General features: G+C 31.8%; 1 protein-coding gene across 2 annotated transcripts in view; it reads right to left on the bottom strand.

Moving 5' to 3' along the window:
- The window catches only part of LOC135266291 (amyloid-beta-like protein), a 28,891-nt gene that overhangs the window by 2,052 nt on the left and 11,206 nt on the right, over nucleotides 1-15,633 (bottom strand). Inside the window, exons 2-4 of one of the 2 annotated variants that reach the window (XM_064356734.1) lie at nucleotides 1,627-1,881; nucleotides 462-977; nucleotides 34-228 (exon numbers count right to left, since the gene is read on the bottom strand). In XM_064356734.1, the coding sequence (XP_064212804.1) occupies nucleotides 34-228; nucleotides 462-977; nucleotides 1,627-1,878 (963 nt within the window). In that variant the 5' untranslated portion in view covers nucleotides 1,879-1,881. Of the gene's footprint in view, nucleotides 1-33; nucleotides 229-461; nucleotides 978-1,626; nucleotides 1,894-15,633 lie in introns of those variants that run through there. The other variant, XM_064356735.1, reaches the window with a different exon arrangement.

Raw genomic sequence — 15,633 nt, 5'->3', positions numbered from 1 at the left:
ATGACGAGGCGAAACCGAGTGTCGTCCACTTACAGGCTCGCCATGGCTGATGTCATGCGCCATTGCATGGGCGACTCGGATCACGTCTTGTTTGTGGACCACGGCGGCGACGTCTTCGACGGCTTGCTGGACGGCGGCGTCGTCGACGGCGTCGCGGTGGCTTGCGGTAGGGATGGAGTTGCTCACAAGGTCGAAAGTTGAGCTCCCGGTGGTCGAAATTATTGTTGTCTAAAATGGACAATCAAAAAATCAAGTTTGAAGTTGTCGGCCATTTTTAAATGGCGGACAAGTTCGCTTTAAAACTTATTTTTTCGCAAAAATTACTCAAAATTACCTAGAAATTCATCAAATTGACGTTGTTTAGCTAGTTTTTTAGTAAAATTTCGGTCCAAAATTACCTTTTTTCAAGTTTTATTGAAACTATGTCGGAAAAATATGCTTTTTTTTTCAAAAAAACCCACCCTTTCTTCTGGCAACGACTCATCTTCCATGTCTTCATCATCAAAATTGCTAATCTTCTTCCCTAAAACAGCCTCAACTCTCTTCTTCTCCTCCCTTAATTCCGACCGTTCTTTCTTCCTCTGTTCCTTCCTCTCCTTCTCTTGCAACCTTTGTCGTTCTCTCTCTGCTTGTTTATTTGTAACTTCTGATTTATATTTATCCAAAATCGCAGCTTCAGCTTCAGTTGTCATCGCTAGAAGTGATCCAGGTGTTTCATCTTTTGATCTCAAAGCTTGGATGTAATCATCCATTAATTGACCGATTTTCGTCGCCAATTCTGGATATCTTTTTAACATTTGCATGCTTTGATTAACCGTACGATCAATGTCTGTTAAACGTTCGAGAATGCGCGGTTGTTCACGAGCTGCCGCCTCCAAACTACTTGCCAACAGATGGCGGTAGTGGTTAATAGCATGAGCTCGGTCTTTGTGAAGAGAACGGAGCAGTTTTTCCAGGCATTTCTGCACACGATGGGTCTGCAATCAAATAATTAATTGAATTAATTAAATACAAAACTGAATAACTTTATTATTTTTTTAAAAAGTAATTCAAACCGTAGATATTTCTGAATAAAAAAAAATTAACAGTCACAATTTTGACATATGTCATCGTAAGGGTAAAGCGATAATTTTTTTCAATAGATTTCGTCAATTCATTTAAGAAGATATAAGGTTTGTTATATATTTTTTTTTACAAATAAAAATATATATAACTTAAACACCCGGTATATACATATATTTTTACTACAAATTCTGCAAAAAAATTGTGTTTATGACTTCAAAATCCATTTGATGAAGTTGATGAAAATGTGCAATTAGAGTTAATAGTTCTAATGAGAGTTGTAAATGAAAATTTTAGTTCTAACTACCTCCATGTGTAGTGTTTCTGTTGCATTTAAACGCGTACAAAAACATTTATTGTAGGGATTTTCCTGTGCTATAAACAAAAAAAAATCACTAAAATAATGTTGGTTGGTGCTGCTGGTTTTGCACCTGTCATGTCAAATTCCAATTTAAAACTGTCAAAAATTTGAGAATATTTTTGGTGTTTTTAGAAACTTAAAAAAACACAATTCTGTCATTTTTTTAAATTATCTAACATGAAAATAACTAGAAAATTACTCACATTGAGAGGCGCATCATTCAATGCTTGTGTATAACAAGTCATGGTCTCCTTCTTCCTTTGATTAATATGTGCTAGGACTCTTTGCTGATGCATTGCTGCCAACTGATGTTTCTCAGCATCGCCCTCTTCTTCAAGCGCTTGCACCGTCTGTTGAAACCTCTGCGTCATCCTCTGCTTGAACTCATCAGCTCCACGTGGATCCGTCTGTCTCATGTCTTGATACCTCTCCTCCAAGTCCGACCAATCCTTCATAACCTATTTTTTCGATTAAACACGGAGCCGCTCCGGGCAACGGTTCCGGCTACAGAGGCGATCAAAGTTTTTCACTAAAAAAATTCTTAAAAAAAAAACTAAAAGTCGTAGAGCACTGCGGTTTGTTCCATTGAATTCAGCGGCTCATTTTACATATTATATCAATTTTTCACAAGAATTAAAAATTTAAAATTTTTTGCTTAAAATTTCCGAGTCACATACCTTCAAAAAGGTGAAAAAAAATTTTTTTTTTAAACTCGTTCTAGTATCCTTTTATGGACTTTTATATGACTTTACATCCCTCTAGAGTTGTTAAAAGTCCACAAAAAGTCCATATATTCGAATTTTTGATATTTGATTTTTTCAATTTTCGTCGCAATTTTTGTCGATTTTGGGTACCCGAAACATTTGTCGAGCAATAGCTCCGGAACTATCAGAGATAACCCCATGAAGTGTATTATCTTTGGAAAGCTCTTTAGATTATCTATTTTTTTCAAAAAAGATTATTGTTCTCCGATGTTCTCCAATGGCTACCCTAAATTTAGGCAAAAAAATTTAAATTTTTAATTCTTGTGAAAAATCGATATAATATGTAAAATGAGCCGTAGAATTCAATCGAACAAACCGCAATGCTCTACGACTTTTAGTTTTTTTTTTATGAATTTTTTTAGTGAAAAACTTTGATCGTCTCTGTAGCCGGAACCGTTACCCGGAGCGGCTCCGGGTTTAATCGAAAAAATAGAGAAAATTAAGCGCTATCAGATGATTTTTTGTTCGTTGCTCTAAGTCTTACAGTTTCCGAGAAAAACGCAAAAAAAGGTTTCCATTTTCACTTTTTTTCAATTTTCGATCGCTAATTACGGCGAAACTATTAAAGATATCGAGAAACGGAAAAATGGAGGATAACCGGAATAAAAAACTCTACAAAATGGCATAGGACTCAAGGCGATATCTCGCAAAAAATTTTTCAATTTTCAAACGCCGATTACGGCCAAACTAAAAGAGCTAGGAGAAAACGCTTTTTTAGATCGGAAAGAGCACATAAAAATCTATAAGATAGAATCGGTTTTATTCGATTCTGAGACACTTTTAAAATTGACCATTTTGTAGGGGGGGGTCTTAACTTTTTTTTAATTTTTTTTATTTTCCCAATTACGACTAAACTATTTAAAAAAGTGGGACTGTTTTGATCCATACCTATGCAAAATGATCCGGGGAATCGATTGGCATCGAAAAAATTGCCAAATTCCCAATAGTTTTTTAGTTATGAATTTTTTAAAATTTTACCAATTTTTGCATTTATCTGCAATTTGCTCAAAAACTATTAGTCGGAGAACAATATTTTTTTTTGAAAAAAATAGATAATTCAAAGAGCTTTCCAACGATAGTAAACTTCATGGGGTTATCTCTGATAGTTCCGGAGCTATTGCTCAACAAATGTTCCGGGTACCCAAAATCGACAAAAATTGCGACGAAAATTGAAAAAATCAAACATCAAAAAATCGAACATATGGACTTTTTTTAGACTTTTAACAACTCTAGAGAGTTGTAAAGGCATATATAAATACGAAAAAGTATGATAAAACAAATTTAAAAAAAAATTTTTTTTTTCATTTTCTTGAAGGCATGTATTACTCAGGAAATTTTAGCAAAAAAAAATAAATTTTTTAAATCTCATGAAAAGTTCGTATAATACAGAAAATGAGCCGCTGAATTCAATGGAACAAACCGCATTGCTCTACGACTTTTAGTTTTTGAGTTATGAATTTTTTTGTTGGATAAAATTTTCCACTATGACAAATGGCTACCCTAAATTTAGGCAAAAAATTTTAAATTTTTAATTCTTGTGAAAAATCGATATAATATGTAAAATGAGCCGTAGAATTCAATCGAACAAACCGCAATGCTCTACGACTTTTAGTTTTTTTTTTATGAATTTTTTTAGTGAAAAACTTTGATCGCCTCTGTAGCCGGAACCGTTACCCGGAGCGGCTCCGGGTTTAATCGAAAAAATAGAGAAAATTAAGCGCTATCAGATGATTTTTTGTTCGTTGCTCTAAGTCTTACAGTTTCCGAGAAAAACGCAAGAAAAGGTTTCCATTTTCACTTTTTTTCAATTTTCGATCGCTAATTACGGCGAAACTATTAAAGATATCGAGAAACGGAAAAATGGAGGATAACCGGAATAAAAAACTCTACAAAATGGCATAGGACTCAAGGCGATATCTCGCAAAAAATTTATTAATTTTCAAACGCCGATTACGGCCAAACTAAAAGAGCTAGGAGAAAACGCTTTTTTAGATCGGAAAGAGCACATCAAAATCTATAAGATAGAATCGGTTTTATTCGATTCTGAGACACTTTTAAAATTGACCATTTTGTAGGGGGGGGTGTTAACTTTTTTTTAATTTTTTTTATTTTCCCAATTACGACTAAACTATTTAAAAAAGTGGGACTGTTTTGATCCATACCTATGCAAAATAATCCGGGGAATCGATTGGCATCGAAAAAATTGCCAAATTCCCAATAGTTTTTTAGTTATGAATTTTTTAAAATTTTACCAATTTTTGCATTTATCTGCAATTTGCTCAAAAACTATTAGTCGGAGAACAATATTTTTTTTTGAAAAAAATAGATAATTCAAAGAGCTTTCCAACGATAGTAAACTTCATGGGGTTATCTCTGATAGTTCCGGAGCTATTGCTCAACAAATGTTCCGGGTACCCAAAATCGACAAAAATTGCGACGAAAATTGAAAAAATCAAACATCAAAAAATCGAACATATGGACTTTTTTTAGACTTTTAACAACTCTAGAGAGTTGTAAAGGCATATATAAATACGAAAAAGTATGATAAAACAAATTTAAAAAAAAATTTTTTTTTTCATTTTCTTGAAGGCATGTGTTTTACTCAGGAAATTTTAGCAAAAAAAAATAAATTTTTTAAATCTCATGAAAAGTTCGTATAATACAGAAAATGAGCCGCTGAATTCAATGGAACAAACCGCATTGCTCTACGACTTTTAGTTTTTGAGTTATGAATTTTTTTGTTGGATAAAATTTTCCACTATGACAAATGGCTACCCTAAATTTAGGCAAAAAATTTTAAATTTTTAATTCTTGTGAAAAATCGATATAATATGTAAAATGAGCCGTAGAATTCAATCGAACAAACCGCAATGCTCTACGACTTTTAGTTTTTTTTTTATGAATTTTTTTAGTGAAAAACTTTGATCGCCTCTGTAGCCGGAACCGTTACCCGGAGCGGCTCCGGGTTTAATCGAAAAAATAGAGAAAATTAAGCGCTATCAGATGATTTTTTGTTCGTTGCTCTAAGTCTTACAGTTTCCGAGAAAAACGCAAAAAAAGGTTTCCATTTTCACTTTTTTTCAATTTTCGATCGCTAATTACGGCGAAACTATTAAAGATATCGAGAAACGGAAAAATGGAGGATAACCGGAATAAAAAACTCTACAAAATGGCATAGGACTCAAGGCGATATCTCGCAAAAAATTTTTCAATTTTCAAACGCCGATTACGGCCAAACTAAAAGAGCTAGGAGAAAACGCTTTTTTAGATCGGAAAGAGCACATCAAAATCTATAAGATAGAATCGGTTTTATTCGATTCTGAGACACTTTTAAAATTGACCATTTTGTAGGGGGGGGTGTTAACTTTTTTTTAATTTTTTTTATTTTCCCAATTACGACTAAACTATTTAAAAAAGTGGGACTGTTTTGATCCATACCTATGCAAAATAATCCGGGGAATCGATTGGCATCGAAAAAATTGCCAAATTCCCAATAGTTTTTTAGTTATGAATTTTTTAAAATTTTACCAATTTTTGCATTTATCTGCAATTTGCTCAAAAACTATTAGTCGGAGAACAATATTTTTTTTTGAAAAAAATAGATAATTCAAAGAGCTTTCCAACGATAGTAAACTTCATGGGGTTATCTCTGATAGTTCCGGAGCTATTGCTCAACAAATGTTCCGGGTACCCAAAATCGACAAAAATTGCGACGAAAATTGAAAAAATCAAACATCAAAAAATCGAACATATGGACTTTTTTTAGACTTTTAACAACTCTAGAGAGTTGTAAAGGCATATATAAATACGAAAAAGTATGATAAAACAAATTAAAAAAAAATTTTTTTTTTCATTTTCTTGAAGGCATGTGTATTACTCAGGAAATTTTAGCAAAAAAAAAATAAATTTTTTAAATCTCATGAAAAGTTCGTATAATACAGAAAATGAGCCGCTGAATTCAATGGAACAAACCGCATTGCTCTACGACTTTTAGTTTTTGAGTTATGAATTTTTTTGTTGGATAAAATTTTCCACTATTACAAATGGCTACCCTAAATTTCGGCAAAAAATTTTAAATTTTTAATTCTTGTGAAAAATCGATATAATATGTAAAATGAGCCGTAGAATTCAATCGAACAAACCGCAATGCTCTACGACTTTTAGTTTTTTTTTTATGAATTTTTTTAGTGAAAAACTTTGATCGCCTCTGTAGCCGGAACCGTTACCCGGAGCGGCTCCGGGTTTAATCGAAAAAATAGAGAAAATTAAGCGCTATCAGATGATTTTTTGTTCGTTGCTCTAAGTCTTACAGTTTCCGAGAAAAACGCAAAAAAAGGTTTCCATTTTCACTTTTTTTCAATTTTCGATCGCTAATTACGGCGAAAGTATTAAAGATATCGAGAAACGGAAAAATGGAGGATAACCGGAATAAAAAACTCTACAAAATGGCATAGGACTCAAGGCGATATCTCGCAAAAAATTTTTCAATTTTCAAACGCCGATTACGGCCAAACTAAAAGAGCTAGGAGAAAACGCTTTTTTAGATCGGAAAGAGCACATCAAAATCTATAAGATAGAATCGGTTTTATTCGATTCTGAGACACTTTTAAAATTGACCATTTTGTAGGGGGGGGTGTTAACTTTTTTTTAATTTTTTTTATTTTCCCAATTACGACTAAACTATTTAAAAAAGTGGGACTGTTTTGATCCATACCTATGCAAAATGATCCGGGGAATCGATTGGCATCGAAAAAATTGCCAAATTCCCAATAGTTTTTTAGTTATGAATTTTTTAAAATTTTACCAATTTTTGCATTTATCTGCAATTTGCTCAAAAACTATTAGTCGGAGAACAATATTTTTTTTTGAAAAAAATAGATAATTCAAAGAGCTTTCCAACGATAGTAAACTTCATGGGGTTATCTCTGATAGTTCCGGAGCTATTGCTCAACAAATGTTCCGGGTACCCAAAATCGACAAAAATTGCGACGAAAATTGAAAAAATCAAACATCAAAAAATCGAACATATGGACTTTTTTTAGACTTTTAACAACTCTAGAGAGTTGTAAAGGCATATATAAATACGAAAAAGTATGATAAAACAAATTTAAAAAAAAATTTTTTTTTTCATTTTCTTGAAGGCATGTGTTTTACTCAGGAAATTTTAGCAAAAAAAAAATAAATTTTTTAAATCTCATGAAAAGTTCGTATAATACAGAAAATGAGCCGCTGAATTCAATGGAACAAACCGCATTGCTCTACGACTTTTAGTTTTTGAGTTATGAATTTTTTTGTTGGATAAAATTTTCCACTATGACAAATGGCTACCCTAAATTTAGGCAAAAAATTTTAAATTTTTAATTCTTGTGAAAAATCGATATAATATGTAAAATGAGCCGTAGAATTCAATCGAACAAACCGCAATGCTCTACGACTTTTAGTTTTTTTTTTATGAATTTTTTTAGTGAAAAACTTTGATCGCCTCTGTAGCCGGAACCGTTACCCGGAGCGGCTCCGGGTTTAATCGAAAAAATAGAGAAAATTAAGCGCTATCAGATGATTTTTTGTTCGTTGCTCTAAGTCTTACAGTTTCCGAGAAAAACGCAAAAAAAGGTTTCCATTTTCACTTTTTTTCAATTTTCGATCGCTAATTACGGCGAAACTATTAAAGATATCGAGAAACGGAAAAATGGAGGATAACCGGAATAAAAAAACTCTACAAAATGGCATAGGACTCAAGGCGATATCTCGCAAAAAATTTTTCAATTTTCAAACGCCGATTACGGCCAAACTAAAAGAGCTAGGAGAAAACGCTTTTTTAGATCGGAAAGAGCACATAAAAATCTATAAGATAGAATCGGTTTTATTCGATTCTGAGACACTTTTAAAATTGACCATTTTGTAGGGGGGGGTGTTAACTTTTTTTTAATTTTTTTTATTTTCCCAATTACGACTAAACTATTTAAAAAAGTGGGACTGTTTTGATCCATACCTTTGCAAAATAATCCGGGGAATCGATTGGCATCGAAAAAATTGCCAAATTCCCAATAGTTTTTTAGTTATGAATTTTTTAAAATTTTACCAATTTTTGCATTTATCTGCAATTTGCTCAAAAACTATTAGTCGGAGAACAATATTTTTTTTTGAAAAAAATAGATAATTCAAAGAGCTTTCCAACGATAGTAAACTTCAAGGGGTTATCTCTGATAGTTCCGGAGCTATTGCTCAACAAATGTTCCGGGTACCCAAAATCGACAAAAATTGCGACGAAAATTGAAAAAATCAAACATCAAAAAATCGAACATATGGACTTTTTTTAGACTTTTAACAACTCTAGAGAGTTGTAAAGACATATATAAATACGAAAAAGTATGATAAAACAAATTTAAAAAAAATTTTTTTTTTCATTTTCTTGAAGGCACAATGTATTACTCAGGAAATTTTAGCAAAAAAAAATAAATTTTTTAAATCTCATGAAAAGTTCGTATAATACAGAAAATGAGCCGCTGAATTCAATGGAACAAACCGCATTGCTCTACGACTTTTAGTTTTTGAGTTATGAATTTTTTTGTTGGATAAAATTTTCCACTATGACAAATGGCTACCCTAAATTTAGGCAAAAAATTTTAAATTTTTAATTCTTGTGAAAAATCTATATAATATGTAAAATGAGCCGTAGAATTCAATCGAACAAACCGCAATGCTCTACGACTTTTAGTTTTTTTTTTATGAATTTTTTTAGTGAAAAACTTTGATCGCCTCTGTAGCCGGAACCGTTACCCGGAGCGGCTCCGGGTTTAATCGAAAAAATAGAGAAAATTAAGCGCTATCAGATGATTTTTTGTTCGTTGCTCTAAGTCTTACAGTTTCCGAGAAAAACGCAAAAAAAGGTTTCCATTTTCACTTTTTTTCAATTTTCGATCGCTAATTACGGCGAAACTATTAAAGATATCGAGAAACGGAAAAATGGAGGATAACCGGAATAAAAAAACTCTACAAAATGGCATAGGACTCAAGGCGATATCTCGCAAAAAATTTTTCAATTTTCAAACGCCGATTACGGCCAAACTAAAAGAGCTAGGAGAAAACGCTTTTTTAGATCGGAAAGAGCACATAAAAATCTATAAGATAGAATCGGTTTTATTCGATTCTGAGACACTTTTAAAATTGACCATTTTGTAGGGGGGGGTGTTAACTTTTTTTTAATTTTTTTTATTTTCCCAATTACGACTAAACTATTTAAAAAAGTGGGACTGTTTTGATCCATACCTTTGCAAAATAATCCGGGGAATCGATTGGCATCGAAAAAATTGCCAAATTCCCAATAGTTTTTTAGTTATGAATTTTTTAAAATTTTACCAATTTTTGCATTTATCTGCAATTTGCTCAAAAACTATTAGTCGGAGAACAATATTTTTTTTTGAAAAAAATAGATAATTCAAAGAGCTTTCCAACGATAGTAAACTTCAAGGGGTTATCTCTGATAGTTCCGGAGCTATTGCTCAACAAATGTTCCGGGTACCCAAAATCGACAAAAATTGCGACGAAAATTGAAAAAATCAAACATCAAAAAATCGAACATATGGACTTTTTTTAGACTTTTAACAACTCTAGAGAGTTGTAAAGGCATATATAAATACGAAAAAGTATGATAAAACAAATTTAAAAAAAAATTTTTATTTCATTTTCTTGAAGGCATGTGTTTTACTCAGGAAATTTTAGCAAAAAAAAATAAATTTTTTAAATCTCATGAAAAGTTCGTATAATACAGAAAATGAGCCGCTGAATTCAATGGAACAAACCGCATTGCTCTACGACTTTTAGTTTTGGAGTTATGAATTTTTTTGTTGGATAAAATTTTCCACTATGACAAATGGCTACCCTAAATTTAGGCAAAAAATTTTAAATTTTTAATTCTTGTGAAAAATCGATATAATATGTAAAATTAGCCGTAGAATTCAATCGAACAAACCGCAATGCTCTACGACTTTTAGTTTTTTTTTTATGAATTTTTTTAGTGAAAAACTTTGATCGCCTCTGTAGCCGGAACCGTTACCCGGAGCGGCTCCGGGTTTAATCGAAAAAATAGAGAAAATTAAGCGCTATCAGATGATTTTTTGTTCGTTGCTCTAAGTCTTACAGTTTCCGAGAAAAACGCAAAAAAAGGTTTCCATTTTCACTTTTTTTCAATTTTCGATCGCTAATTACGGCGAAACTATTAAAGATATCGAGAAACGGAAAAATGGAGGATAACCGGAATAAAAAACTCTACAAAATGGCATAGGACTCAAGGCGATATCTCGCAAAAAATTTTTCAATTTTCAAACGCCGATTACGGCCAAACTAAAAGAGCTAGGAGAAAACGCTTTTTTAGATCGGAAAGAGCACATAAAAATCTATAAGATAGAATCGGTTTTATTCGATTCTGAGACACTTTTAAAATTGACCATTTTGTAGGGGGGGGTGTTAACTTTTTTTTAATTTTTTTTATTTTCCCAATTACGACTAAACTATTTAAAAAAGTGGGACTGTTTTGATCCATATCTATGCAAAATGATCCGGGGAATCGATTGGCATCGAAAAAATTGCCAAATTCCCAATAGTTTTTTAGTTATGAATTTTTTAAAATTTTACCAATTTTTTCATTTATCTGCAATTTGCTCAAAAACTATTAGTCGGAGAACAATATTTTTTTTTGAAAAAAATAGATAATTCAAAGAGCTTTCCAACGATAGTAAACTTCAAGGGGTTATCTCTGATAGTTCCGGAGCTATTGCTCAACAAATGTTCCGGGTACCCAAAATCGACAAAAATTGCGACGAAAATTGAAAAAATCAAACATCAAAAAATCGAACATATGGACTTTTTTTAGACTTTTAACAACTCTAGAGAGTTGTAAAGGCATATATAAATACGAAAAAGTATGATAAAACAAATTAAAAAAAAAATTTTTTTTTTCATTTTCTTGAAGGCATGTGTTTTACTCAGAAAATTTTAGCAAAAAAAAATAAATTTTTTAAATCTCATGAAAAGTTCGTATAATACAGAAAATGAGCCGCTGAATTCAATGGAACAAACCGCATTGCTCTACGACTTTTAGTTTTTGAGTTATGAATTTTTTTGTTGGATAAAATTTTCCACTATGACAAATGGCTACCCTAAATTTAGGCAAAAAATTTTAAATTTTTAATTCTTGTGAAAAATCGATATAATATGTAAAATGAGCCGTAGAATTCAATCGAACAAACCGCAATGCTCTACGACTTTTAGTTTTTTTTTTATGAATTTTTTTAGTGAAAAACTTTGATCGCCTCTGTAGCCGGAACCGTTACCCGGAGCGGCTCCGGGTTTAATCGAAAAAATAGAGAAAATTAAGCGCTATCAGATGATTTTTTGTTCGTTGCTCTAAGTCTTACAGTTTCCGAGAAAAACGCAAAAAAAGGTTTCCATTTTCACTTTTTTTAATTTTCGATCGCTAATTACGGCGAAACTATTAAAGATATCGAGAAACGGAAAAATGGAGGATAACCGGAATAAAAAACTCTACAAAATGGCATAGGACTCAAGGCGATATCTCGCAAAAAATTTTTCAATTTTCAAACGCCGATTACGGCCAAACTAAAAGAGCTAGGAGAAAACGCTTTTTTAGATCGGAAAGAGCACATAAAAATCTATAAGATAGAATCGGTTTTATTCGATTCTGAGACACTTTTAAAATTGACCATTTTGTAGGGGGGGGTGTTAACTTTTTTTTAATTTTTTTTATTTTCCCAATTACGACTAAACTATTTAAAAAAGTGGGACTGTTTTGATCCATACCTATGCAAAATGATCCGGGGAATCGATTGGCATCGAAAAAATTGCCAAATTCCCAATAGTTTTTTAGTTATGAATTTTTTAAAATTTTACCAATTTTTGCATTTATCTGCAATTTGCTCAAAAACTATTAGTCGGAGAACAATATTTTTTTTTGAAAAAAAAAGATAATTCAAAGAGCTTTCCAACGATAGTAAACTTCATGGGGTTATCTCTGATAGTTCCGGAGCTATTGCTCAACAAATGTTCCGGGTACCCAAAATCGACAAAAATTGCGACGAAAATTGAAAAAATCAAACATCAAAAAATCGAACATATGGACTTTTTTTAGACTTTTAACAACTCTAGAGAGTTGTAAAGGCATATATAAATACGAAAAAGTATGATAAAACAAATTTAAAAAAAAATTTTTTTTTTCATTTTCTTGAAGGCATGTATTACTCAGGAAATTTTAGCAAAAAAAAATAAATTTTTTAAATCTCATGAAAAGTTCGTATAATACAGAAAATGAGCCGCTGAATTCAATGGAACAAACCGCATTGCTCTACGACTTTTAGTTTTTGAGTTATGAATTTTTTTGTTGGATAAAATTTTCCACTATGACAAATGGCTACCCTAAATTTAGGCAAAAAATTTTAAATTTTTAATTCTTGTGAAAAATCTATATAATATGTAAAATGAGCCGTAGAATTCAATCGAACAAACCGCAATGCTCTACGACTTTTAGTTTTTTTTTTATGAATTTTTTTAGTGAAAAACTTTGATCGCCTCTGTAGCCGGAACCGTTACCCGGAGCGGCTCCGGGTTTAATCGAAAAAATAGAGAAAATTAAGCGCTATCAGATGATTTTTTGTTCGTTGCTCTAAGTCTTACAGTTTCCGAGAAAAACGCAAAAAAAGGTTTCCATTTTCACTTTTTTTCAATTTTCGATCGCTAATTACGGCGAAACTATTAAAGATATCGAGAAACGGAAAAATGGAGGATAACCGGAATAAAAAACTCTACAAAATGGCATAGGACTCAAGGCGATATCTCGCAAAAAATTTTTCAATTTTCAAACGCCGATTACGGCCAAACTAAAAGAGCTAGGAGAAAACGCTTTTTTAGATCGGAAAGAGCACATAAAAATCTATAAGATAGAATCGGTTTTATTCGATTCTGAGACACTTTTAAAATTGACCATTTTGTAGGGGGGGGTGTTAACTTTTTTTTAATTTTTTTTATTTTCCCAATTACGACTAAACTATTTAAAAAAGTGGGACTGTTTTGATCCATATCTATGCAAAATGATCCGGGGAATCGATTGGCATCGAAAAAATTGCCAAATTCCCAATAGTTTTTTAGTTATGAATTTTTTAAAATTTTACCAATTTTTTCATTTATCTGCAATTTGCTCAAAAACTATTAGTCGGAGAACAATATTTTTTTTTGAAAAAAATAGATAATTCAAAGAGCTTTCCAACGATAGTAAACTTCAAGGGGTTATCTCTGATAGTTCCGGAGCTATTGCTCAACAAATGTTCCGGGTACCCAAAATCGACAAAAATTGCGACGAAAATTGAAAAAATCAAACATCAAAAAATCGAACATATGGACTTTTTTTAGACTTTTAACAACTCTAGAGAGTTGTAAAGGCATATATAAATACGAAAAAGTATGATAAAACAAATTAAAAAAAAAATTTTTTTTTTCATTTTCTTGAAGGCATGTGTTTTACTCAGAAAATTTTAGCAAAAAAAAATAAATTTTTTAAATCTCATGAAAAGTTCGTATAATACAGAAAATGAGCCGCTGAATTCAATGGAACAAACCGCATTGCTCTACGACTTTTAGTTTTTGAGTTATGAATTTTTTTGTTGGATAAAATTTTCCACTATGACAAATGGCTACCCTAAATTTAGGCAAAAAATTTTAAATTTTTAATTCTTGTGAAAAATCGATATAATATGTAAAATGAGCCGTAGAATTCAATCGAACAAACCGCAATGCTCTACGACTTTTAGTTTTTTTTTTATGAATTTTTTTAGTGAAAAACTTTGATCGCCTCTGTAGCCGGAACCGTTACCCGGAGCGGCTCCGGGTTTAATCGAAAAAATAGAGAAAATTAAGCGCTATCAGATGATTTTTTGTTCGTTGCTCTAAGTCTTACAGTTTCCGAGAAAAACGCAAAAAAAGGTTTCCATTTTCACTTTTTTTAATTTTCGATCGCTAATTACGGCGAAACTATTAAAGATATCGAGAAACGGAAAAATGGAGGATAACCGGAATAAAAAACTCTACAAAATGGCATAGGACTCAAGGCGATATCTCGCAAAAAATTTTTCAATTTTCAAACGCCGATTACGGCCAAACTAAAAGAGCTAGGAGAAAACGCTTTTTTAGATCGGAAAGAGCACATAAAAATCTATAAGATAGAATCGGTTTTATTCGATTCTGAGACACTTTTAAAATTGACCATTTTGTAGGGGGGGGTGTTAACTTTTTTTTAATTTTTTTTATTTTCCCAATTACGACTAAACTATTTAAAAAAGTGGGACTGTTTTGATCCATACCTATGCAAAATGATCCGGGGAATCGATTGGCATCGAAAAAATTGCCAAATTCCCAATAGTTTTTTAGTTATGAATTTTTTAAAATTTTACCAATTTTTGCATTTATCTGCAATTTGCTCAAAAACTATTAGTCGGAGAACAATATTTTTTTTTGAAAAAAAAAGATAATTCAAAGAGCTTTCCAACGATAGTAAACTTCATGGGGTTATCTCTGATAGTTCCGGAGCTATTGCTCAACAAATGTTCCGGGTACCCAAAATCGACAAAAATTGCGACGAAAATTGAAAAAATCAAACATCAAAAAATCGAACATATGGACTTTTTTTAGACTTTTAACAACTCTAGAGAGTTGTAAAGGCATATATAAATACGAAAAAGTATGATAAAACAAATTTAAAAAAAAATTTTTTTTTTCATTTTCTTGAAGGCATGTATTACTCAGGAAATTTTAGCAAAAAAAAATAAATTTTTTAAATCTCATGAAAAGTTCGTATAATACAGAAAATGAGCCGCTGAATTCAATGGAACAAACCGCATTGCTCTACGACTTTTAGTTTTTGAGTTATGAATTTTTTTGTTGGATAAAATTTTCCACTATGACAAATGGCTACCCTAAATTTAGGCAAAAAATTTTAAATTTTTAATTCTTGTGAAAAATCTATATCATATGTAAAATGAGCCGTAGAATTCAATCGAACAAACCGCAATGCTCTACGACTTTTAGTTTTTTTTTTATGAATTTTTTTAGTGAAAAACTTTGATCGCCTCTGTAGCCGGAACCGTTACCCGGAGCGGCTCCGGGTTTAATCGAAAAAATAGAGAAAATTAAGCGCTATCAGATGATTTTTTGTTCGTTGCTCTAAGTCTTACAGTTTCCGAGAAAAACGCAAAAAAAGGTTTCCATTTTCACTTTTTTTCAATTTTCGATCGCTAATTACGGCGAAACTATTAAAGATATCGAGAAACGGAAAAATGGAGGATAACCGGAATAAAAAACTCTACAAAATGGCATAGGACTCAAGGCGATATCTCGCAAAAAATTTTTCAATTTTCAAACGCCGATTACGGCCAAACTAAA

Source organism: Tribolium castaneum, chromosome 5, assembly GCF_031307605.1.
Source record: "Tribolium castaneum strain GA2 chromosome 5, icTriCast1.1, whole genome shotgun sequence".
Classification (NCBI taxonomy): domain Eukaryota; kingdom Metazoa; phylum Arthropoda; class Insecta; order Coleoptera; family Tenebrionidae; genus Tribolium; species Tribolium castaneum.
This window is presented reverse-complemented; position numbering and strand designations above follow the sequence as displayed.